This window comes from Castor canadensis, chromosome 17, assembly GCF_047511655.1.
Source record: "Castor canadensis chromosome 17, mCasCan1.hap1v2, whole genome shotgun sequence".
Classification (NCBI taxonomy): domain Eukaryota; kingdom Metazoa; phylum Chordata; class Mammalia; order Rodentia; family Castoridae; genus Castor; species Castor canadensis.
This window is the reverse complement of record NC_133402.1, coordinates 22,303,006-22,313,054: the sequence shown is the minus strand read 5'-3', so window position 1 is coordinate 22,313,054 and position 10,049 is coordinate 22,303,006. Positions and strand designations below refer to the sequence as shown.

Genomic DNA, 10,049 nt, shown 5'->3' with positions numbered 1-10,049 from the left:
TCCAAAATAACCAGAGCAAAAAGACTGGAGGTGTGGCCCAAGAGGTAAAGTACCCAAATGTGAAGCCCTGAGCTCAAACTCCAATAAAAGCTGGGCACCATGATTCAGGTCTGTAATCCTACCTACCTTGGGAGGCTAAGATCAGGAGAACCAAGGTTTGAGACCAGTCCAGTCAAATAGTTCGAGAGATGCCATCTCCAAAATAACCAGAGCAAAAATTCACTAGAGTGGCTCAAGGAGTAGAGCGCCTGCTTTTTAAGTGTGAGGCCCTTAGTTCAAACCCCATTCCCACCAAAAAAAAAAGTGTGATTCTCAGCAATTTTATTTCTAGAGGGTTTTTTATGTCAATTTTATATTTTATTCCATGGACCACCTACCATGTCAAAAAGACCCGACTTCATTTTTTTTCCCTTGGGACACCCTTAACCACATATGTAAAAAATATAATTTCTTTTTTTTTTTTTTTCTGTCCGGGGATGGAACCCAGAGCTTTGAGCACACTGGCCAAGCACTCTTCTGCTGGGCAACATCCCAAACAGATATAAATTCTGAGCAGGATAAGGAGTTAACAAATGTTAGATGCCCTCAAAAATAATCTGATTTATCATTGATTGGGATGAAAAATACCCCGATGAGTATGCTGCTATTGAAAGTATGACAGAGAAATTTCAGTGCATGAATCAAAAAGGGTGTCACACATTGTAAACGCAAATCCAATATATTATCAAATCATAAAAGGATGACTGGGATTTTTTTTCCTGAAGACCTGTTTCATTGAATAATCAGGATGAGCTTGTAGATGTGGTGAAAATTATCCAAAAATGTTATCTCCTTATGAAAGTGAAAGGTGTATGTAACTAACCTAAAGCAATTAGTTTAAATTATAAGACATCTTTTTGAAATGTAGCAAATTTGGCTCCAATGTAATTTATAGTTCTGATTATATACACAGGCCTTTCGGGGTGGGGTGTGATAGCTGGGTCTGCATTCACATAGGAGCCACACTTTGGGGTTCCTTAGCAAAGGTGGCTTCTGCCTGACCCCAGGGATAACATAGGAGGTGGAAGGTGGGATCTGAGTTCTATTGGCTACCAGTGAAAATTCTGCATGGTGGGGAAAGCTGCTAGACTTTGATGCCCACCCTTGAGATATTACATCTCAAATTTTACAAGACTTGGACATTGATCTGGAGATGTAGCTTGGTGACAGAACAATTGCCAGTGGCCCTGGGTTCCATCCTCGGCACACCGAGCATAGAAAGCAAATGAATGGAGAAGTAGTTTCTATTGTAGGATAACTCAGTACTGAACTACTGACTCCATCCATTTTTGGAAATTGTATGGAATAGCAATGTTTGGTAAGGGGGGACCATGACTGGGGATGAAAATGGTAGAAGGTCTCATAGTGCTGTGGTTTTAGTTTTATAATCACCTAATGCCTTTCCTCTTTTCAAATTAGTTGGGAACTTTGGGAGATCCTAGACTAAATTGTGAAACAAGCTCAGATTGGCTGGTTAGTAAAAACAAAAAAATCAATCACAAGTCAGGTATGATGGTGCACTTCTGTAATCCCAGTACTCAGGAGGATTGAGAGTTTGAGGCCAGCTTGGACTACACAGCAAGATCCTGTCTCAAAGGAAAAAGAAATCAATCACAGTTTTCACCAGAGAATGGAGATAGTTCTGTCTGATTTTCAGGTTGGTTGATTACTCAAGTATCCTCTTTCATAAAAGTGTTCTTCCTCATTTTCTGACCAGTTTGCAATTGTGCAAAAATAAAATAGTGGTCTTCTTTCATGACAGCAGAGAAGAGGTTGTTCTGTGGCATGTTACACACTTTTTAAGATAACATGTTTATGAACATGTATATTTGATCTACTAGAAAATGTTTAGATTTTAAGTGTTAAAAGCATTCTCAGTGCACAGTGCAAAATTTTCATATAATTTTGCAATATAATATATTTAATTAATATATAATTTAAATTTTGCAATATAATTTTGTGTTTTCCATATAAAACACAAATTTCAATGTTTATGCTCACAAAATAAGATTTTATGGCATGACAGAAGTATATCAAAATGAGTACCATAAAGTTATATTGTGAATTGGGTGGAGAGAAAGCAGCCACCATTTATAAGACCAAACCCACATATATCCATGAGAGAGCAATTAAGAGCCAAGGAGAGCTGGTTTTGAAAATGTGTTTAAAACAAGATGAAAGATCTTTGAACCTTTGAAAATCCTCCAGAAACTGAATGAAAGCAACAGCTACCTCTCTTTTATCAGAGCTCTGACTCATAGAACTGCTCTTGAAAGGACCTCACTTACTTGAAATAAAACTTGCTTTTTTTTTTAAGAAGACACTTAACTATTGGTAAGCTTTGGTAGCTTAAACTATTATATTTCTTTTAAGAATTTCAGAATCAGTTCCATATATGTACAACCTAAGTACAGAAGTGGCTGATTTTAGAAGTAAAGAATAAATTAAAAATTTTTTTTCAGTGCTGGGATTTGAACTCAGGGCCTTGTACTTGCTAGGTATGTGCTCTATCACTTACCTACCAGATACCAAAATGTATTTATTTATGATTCATCATGTTGAAGCCCTTAATATGAAGAAACTCTGCCTTAAAAAAGGGCAACTTAAGTTGGGTGCTGGTGACTTATGCCTGTAATCCTAGTTAGTTGGGAGGCTGAGCTGGGGAGGATCACAGTTTTAGGTCAGCCCTGGCAAAAGTTTGGGAGACCCCATCTATAAGGAAAAAAGCTGGGTGTGGTGGCACTTGCCTGTTATCCCAGTGTTGGAGGAAAGTATAAAATAGGAGAATCATGGTCCAGGCCTGCCGACCATAAAAGCAAGACCCAATTTGAAAAATAATAAAAGCAAAAAGTGTTGGAGGCATGGTTCAAGCACTAGGGTGCCTGCCTAGTGTGAACCTGTGTTTAAACCCCAGTACCACCAAGGGGAAAAAAGGGGCAAGTTAGGTGGTCACAATTCTTTTTGAGAAATGGAAACCTGGGGTTCAGTTAAGTATTAGTCAAAGGCCTCTCCTTAAGGGAATCTGTCTTGTAGTAGACAAGTTTAAAGCATGTAGCTGCTAATCCTGGGCCTGCTTAAGTGCTGTGTCAAGGAGAGTAGGTTGACTTCAGCCTATGGGTCAGAGTAACACCCCTCACTACCATTTGATGGCTGAGGGGGGGAGGGCACTGTGCTAACCTGTATAGTTTCCTCCAACCCCCCCGGGTGTGTAATGGACACTGATTCCTCACATTCCAGAAAGCTCTGGGCACTCTGTCTCTGTTGTCAGTTATTGGGTACTCTGACGGTGCAGCAGGAACTTGGGCAACTTGGTAGCACAAGCTTAGCCAAGGGATGTCAAAATGAGGCTGCAAAGCCACACTTCCTTGCTCTAAGCCTGCTCTAGGATTCCTCCTCCCACCCCAATTAACTCACATTTCTCTGTTAGAAGTTTTTCTAATGAGGGTTGGGGATTTAGCTCAGTGGAAGAGTGCTTGCCTGGCAAGTGTAAGGCCCTGAGTTCGGTCCCCAGCACCGAAAAAAAAAAAAAAAAAGGAGAAAAAATAGAAGTTTTTCTAATGAGATACAGTGCCTTCCTTGTGCTGGGCATTTTGTAATTAGCTATGCATTGCTTGACTACTGGTTGGTCTGCCTCCCTACTAGACAGTAAGCTCTGTGAAGGTAAAATGTTGTTTGGTTCCTGTTTGCTAAATTCAGTGACTGGTGCTGCATGTATCCAATAAATATTATTGAGTATGGGAAAATAATGTTTGTCGTTCTACTGATACCCCTGACATACACTGAGACAGGTGTGAAATTGCTGTGGGAGGCAAACTGGCAGTTCAGAAAGTTCTAGAAGCTGGTGAAGTGCTATGGCTGTCACAGAGATAGACAGATGAGCTAGTCTGGGGGAAAAAATTTCTTACTAAAAAGACAGACATCTTTCACAAGTAAGCAAACTGAATTTGCTGCCTGACTTTATGTGTGAATATTATGGTTCTGTGTCTTATATTCCTCTCCCTCACTTCCATTTTCACATTCTCAGTCAGTATGAAGTCATATGAAGGGGTTCACGGATAGACACAGTATTTAAGAGAAGCTGTGACCATAGGTTCTAAGAGAATGACTTATGGAGGATCCAAAATCTATATTAGGACTGCGCGTGCTCATTACGATTGACATGCCCCAGTGATCTAACAACCTCTCACTCACTTAGCTCCATCTCCTAAAGGTTCCATCACCTCCCAATAGCGCCACAGGCTGACAACCCAGCTTTTAGCACATGGTGCTTTGGGGGACATTTAGGATCCAAATGATAACAGATCTTTACTTAATTTTTGGTGGTCTTGGGGTTTGGGGTTTGAACTCAGGGACTTGTGCTAGCTAGGCAGGGACTCTATTACTTGAGCTATACCCTCAGCCCCTAATTTTATACTATTTTAAATACACTTTTAGCTGGTAGAGTGGCTCAAGTGGTAGAGTGCCTGCCTAGCAAGCATGAGACCCTGAGTTCAAACCCCAGTGCTGCCAAAAAAAAAACCAAAAACAAAAAACGTTTTTATTAACATGTATTGGTTGTATGGGAAGGGTTTATTGCTAATTTTAATTTTTTAAAGAGGTGCTCTTCCCTTAACAACCACAGGACACATTTTATTGAAAACATTGGAAAAACTTCTTTATCCTCTGAAGGTGTACCAAACATTATTAAAGAGCATAAAATGTGTGATTTTATGAAGTCTTTTTACACTATTAACTCTTCAAGGAGGTAACAATGAGAAACAGTGACAGCATGTTTTGTGCCTTCTGTACATCTGAGCCTCTCTCCCTATGGAGTTATACTTTATAACTTAAGAGAGAACATGAAATGGCATATTTTATAGATTAATAGAACAATAACAAAAAATCCTTTGCCTAGCGATCTAGTTAGAGAAGTGATTTAGCCAAAATCTCAGGCCTGTACACAGAGCTGAGACCCAGGCCAGACACCTGCATAGAGTTTAGCTCAGAGGGTGTCATTTCTGTATCTTGAATTTCACTAACTGTATTTCAAAGCCACAGTAGAAAGGATATTAGCTCATATTTGGCTTTTGTGTTATCTGTGCCTCTTCCCCTCCCCACTATAGATAACTGAGGTTTTAAGGTACAGTAGTGACATTCTGGTGGATGAAGGAAGAGGCAGTCCCAGAGGGCAATCTGAACTTCTGCTTATTGTATTTATTCTTGCTGTTTTCCTTCCTCCTCATTTGTAATTCAGAGGCTCCTTGCGGAAGAGAGGACAGCAAGGCTTCTTAGATGGATCCAGCAGGCAGAAGATGGGATAGCAAACTCTATGAAAAGGTCTGCTATTTAATCTGTTCTGCTACCTTTAGGCAAATCATTTGATCATGTTGTGTTTTGGGTTTTTCTTGTGCTTGCTAAATGTGATGTGCATGTATATATTTTGTGATTATAGAGTATTTGAAATGTGTAAGTGATTTATTTTTTTAGGCTGGCTGTTCAGGTATAAAACAAAACCTGCTTCTTTGAGATGCCAGGCTTTGTAGCAATCAGTTGGCCCTAAATCCTTCAGACATCAGTAGACATGGACTTGCTTCTAGCTCATCTTCCACATTTGTAGTCCTGGAGCTGCGATCATACACAGGCTTGGTGCATGGCTGGGGCATGCCTTTTTGTTTCGTTTGTCTTCAGAAGTGAAATAGGCCATTTGTACACTCTTGTTGCTTGTGTCTCCTGCCCCCACTTGACAAACAGTTATTTGGGCTTGCTACTATAGTTCCTTTTAAATGTTTTGGGCCAGGACCACTAGAGGTTTGAAGATTTAGTAGTTTTGGAAGAATGCAGTGAGAGAATACAAAGTATCCCATCTTGCACTTTTTTTTTGTTGTTGTTGTTATGTCCTTTGTCACATTAGGCCATAAAATACTTCTGTTAGGGAAAGATGCCAAGCTAATAGCACCTAATAAAATTGTGGGGAAGGAATGATTTTGTTTCTTTTTTCTTCTTTTTGCTGTATTGGGGCTTGAACTCAAGGCGTACACCAGAAGTCACTCTACCAGCTCCCTCCTCCACCTTATTTGTGATGGGTTATTTTGAGATAGGGTCTCACGCACTATTTGCCTGGGCTGGCTTTGAACCTCAATCCTCCTGATCTCTGCCTTCTTAGTAGCTGGGATTGCAGAAGTGAGCCACCGGTGCTCAGCTTGATTTTGTTTTCTTATCTGCCGGGCCACAATCCCACTATTTCATAAATGAAAGTCTCTGAAGAATAATATGAAATTAACCAAAAGATTAATTTCTTTAGTTTTGAACATAATTTCTGGTGCAGTCAAATGCAAAGCAACAAGCCCAGGAAGGCGTTACTAGGGGACCTAGGAAATGCGTGCCTCCTTAGTTGTAGCTCGGGAAGCAGCAGGAAGACGTTCAGACACAGGAACACATCGTAACCCTTCAGTTTTGAAACGTTGCTAGGTCTTCCCCTGCTAAAAACGATCAAAGGGACATCTGGGTAAAGCTCGCACCGCTGATTTGACTTTTAAGAGTGCCGGGTCCAATTTCCTCAGTTAGCTCAAAAACAAGGCAGCTAGGAGCTCCAACTGTGGTGTGCATCATTGATCACTTGTAGGTACCCCAGTTACAACACAGCCTTCACTAGGCCTCTTGGAAACACGCGGGCGGGGCGGCCACTTGTCAGGTTGGGGACGCCAGGAGGCCGAGATTGGCGGGATCTTTTCCCCTACGTCCTCTGCTTTGCAGCTCTTGCCAAAAGACTGGGTCCTGGCTTGTTGGCCTTAAGTGTTACCTGGAAGCGAGGTAGCAACAAGAGCTGGCAGTGGTCGCTTCTGGGAAGGAACAGGGTCTGAGTGGACGCAGGAAAGGGATGAGACAACCCCAACCCCACCACAGCCACCGGTCACAGTCCCGCCAGGGAGTGGGCTGCGGGGCCCAGAGACAACAACGACAATGGCGCGGAGAAACAGAAGTCTTGCAGGCCCCACCATCGCGAGGCGCGGGGCTTCAGTAAATGCCTTTGCAAGTGATCTTACAGGTCGAAGCACCTTCAGATCGCTTCCGCCATTTCGTACAGGGGCGGCGGACTCTGGCCGCGGGGCCGCGCGCCGGGCGAACGCGCGCCCCCTTTGTCCCGCCTTCTTGCCAGCCCGCTGATTGGACGGAGGGAGCGCGCCCGGAGAGAACGTGTCCCCCTTTGCTCGAACGTGCTCCGGGTGGAAACCGCCGCCGGTGGCGGCGTCGTTCCGCTGGCGGAAAGGAAGGGGGAAGCAGAAGGCTGCGCGCCGGCCGCTCCTCCCCACCCCCCCGCCTCGGCCCTGAACGGGCTGGATGGGCAAGTCGGGCGCGATGGCTCGAGCCCGGGCGGCGGCGACGGTGGCCGGAGGCGGTGGCGCCTCTTCCTCCTCGCCCCGGCGTCGGCGGTGATCCAAGCGAGCGGCCGCGGCCCCCGATGAGACTGCTGGCGGGCTGGCTGTGCCTGAGCCTGGCGTCCGTGTGGCTGGCGCGGAGGATGTGGACGCTGCGGAGCCCGCTCACCCGCTCCCTGTACGTGAACATGACGAGTGGCCCCGGCGGGCCGGCGGCGGCCGCGGGCGGCAGGAAGGAGACCCACCAGGTACGGGCCGGGCCCGGCGGGGCGGGGGCGTGGCGGCCGGCCTTCCCGCGCTCGGCCCGGCTATTGTGCGGGGCGGTGGCCCCCGGTGCCTCAGAAACTTTTCTCCGCGACCCCGGGCGCCTGGCCCCGGCCCCGCAGCGCCTTTTGTTCGGCGGTGCGGGCGGAGGACGGCCTCTCCTTCCCTCTCTCCGGGCCCGGGCGTGGGCGCCCCGGAGCCCCGCATTGTTCCCAGGCCCGGGCGGCGACTGCAGACGTTCAGAGTCCGCCGCAGGCCACCGGGCTGGAGCAACTTTGGGGCCGGGGCCACCCGTCTGCCACCAGGGCCCAAGTGGAGGAGACTCGCACCCCGACAGCCTCCCTGACCACCTAGAAACGACACGAAAAGTCTTCCCTTCTTTTTGTCCGTGTACAAAGGGTCATAAAGACATGGAACCGTGCAGGGTGACCCGTGGCAGTGACATTTCCCCATAGCGCTTGAAAAACGTATTTGACAGATCCCCGCTCCCCAGCCTGCGGGAGACGTGGCCTTAAACTTGGCCTTCGTTAGCAGACCGGAAGGATCGAGACGGGGAGGAGGAGGATGCAAGCTTTGACAGGAGGGTTTTTAGAAAGAACTGGACCGGAGGGACGACTTTTAGGAGTTGCAGTTGTGGGTGGCACGGGTTAGGTGGTCTTTTCATTAGCTCAGTTTTGTGCCACTGAAGGGAGTGTGTAAAGGTCAGTTGAAGAATTAAGAGCGACACAGTTCACATCTGACCATAAGGTAGGGTGTGGTTATTGAAGAGGCGTTTGAACCCAGCACTTTTGTGCATTTCGCTTTTCCAGAGGGCAGAAATGAATTATTCCTCGTGTCATCTGTGTCTCATCATTTCCTTGTGTTTCTCATTTTCCTATGTTACTTCTCTTAGTATGCCAGGTGTCCAGAGAATTTACACCCAGGTTGGCTTCATGTGTTTTTTTCCAAAGGTAAAGAATTATCTAAGAGAGAGGTAAAGCAATTCATTTATAAAAGTAACATTTAGTTTTTATTTAGTAGCTACTTATAGTGGCCTTTTTCTATTATTTATTTTTGTGGTAATGGGTATGGATCCCAGGTCCTCGGAGGCTGTGCCCTATACCACTGATCTATACCCCCAGACCCCCCCTTTAAAATTTTAATTAAATTATTATTATTATTTTTTTTTATGCTGTTAGGATAGAACCCAGGGCTTTGTATATGCTAGGCAAGGACTCTACCACTTGAGTCACACCCCCAGCCTTAATTTTCAGTTGAATCCTAAATTTGCATAATTTTTTTGAAAAACTACAGTGGTTGCAATGTGTTAAGTGTTCATTTCTCTGATATTGTGAGGAGTGTAGATAAACTTAGTATGCAGTCTGAAATTGTGAAATGTTTAATGTCATCAAAACAACACAAAAGTACTATACTCGTAACTACACAGTTATTAGAATGTCACATTCATTCGGAACATGAATAATGGTGTAGAACAAAGAATTAGAAATGTCATTCTTACCAAGCAGTTGATAGAAATAAGGTCCTGTGTAGGAAAAATGAGGCTTATTTCTTTGACGTGGAATGGTGGTGGAGTCTCTTAGTTGTTGCTGTTTATGACAACACTTGTGATACTACAGCAACTTGGTATGTTTTCATTGCTCATAAAAATTGTACTTATTTTAAAACTTGAAAACTGTTTAGTGTGACTTTTTAATGATGCCTAGGAGGATTGATAGCTGTAGACATAGCCTCAGTAGCTATGTCTACTGAGTACTTTCTGATTGTACTTTTTAAAGCTGAATCCGCTAGGCTCTAACAAAAACTAATACTGATTTCAGATACCCCATTTACTTTGTTATGCTTCTCAGCTACGAGAGGGAGAGAGAGAGAGAGAGCGAGAGGGAGAGAGAGAGAGAGAGAAAGGGAGAGAGAGGGAAAGAGGGAGAGAGAACCAGTTGCATTAGCAGTTTGGCAGATAATTACACCAGGGTGAAGACTAATCTGGTGCTTTCAGAGTATTTAGGGAGGATCAACTCATCCTTAGAATAATGAGTCCAGACATTATTTTTTTCATTGTTGTTGTCAATGTTTTGAGACAGGGTCTCATTATATAGCTCAGGCGGCCTTATCTCATGGTCCTCCTGCCTCAGCCTCCCCAGTGCTGGGATTACAGACAAGTTTCACCACCAGACAGAGATTATTTTGAGATAGAATTTTCATGTTATGAATACAGGCTAAAATGAACAAAAGTAAAGTGTGCATAGACACCATGGGAGCTGAAGTGAAGCAGGAGATGGTCTTTCTCCATCTGGGCTGAGTTGATGATGTGTTATTCCTTTTATATTCCAGGATTCTGGGTTTGCCACATAACTCTGTTGTTTGTGAAGTAACTTTAATGGTTTTCCTCCTTCA

The 10,049-nt window shown here is 44.4% G+C and overlaps 1 protein-coding gene across 6 annotated transcripts in view; it reads left to right on the top strand.

The window, feature by feature from the left end:
• The first annotated feature begins 5,246 nt into the window (after positions 1-5,246).
• The window catches only part of Mettl9 (methyltransferase 9, His-X-His N1(pi)-histidine), a 39,790-nt gene continuing 34,987 nt past the window's right edge, over positions 5,247-10,049 (top strand). The window contains exon 1 of one of the 6 annotated variants that reach the window (XM_020176948.2): positions 5,247-5,355. In XM_020176948.2, coding sequence (XP_020032537.1) covers positions 5,311-5,355 — 45 coding nt within the window. In that variant the 5' untranslated portion in view covers positions 5,247-5,310. Of the gene's footprint in view, positions 5,356-7,248; positions 7,643-10,049 lie in introns of those variants that run through there. The other 5 variants (XM_074059722.1, XM_074059724.1, XM_020176947.2 and 2 more) reach the window with 5 other exon arrangements.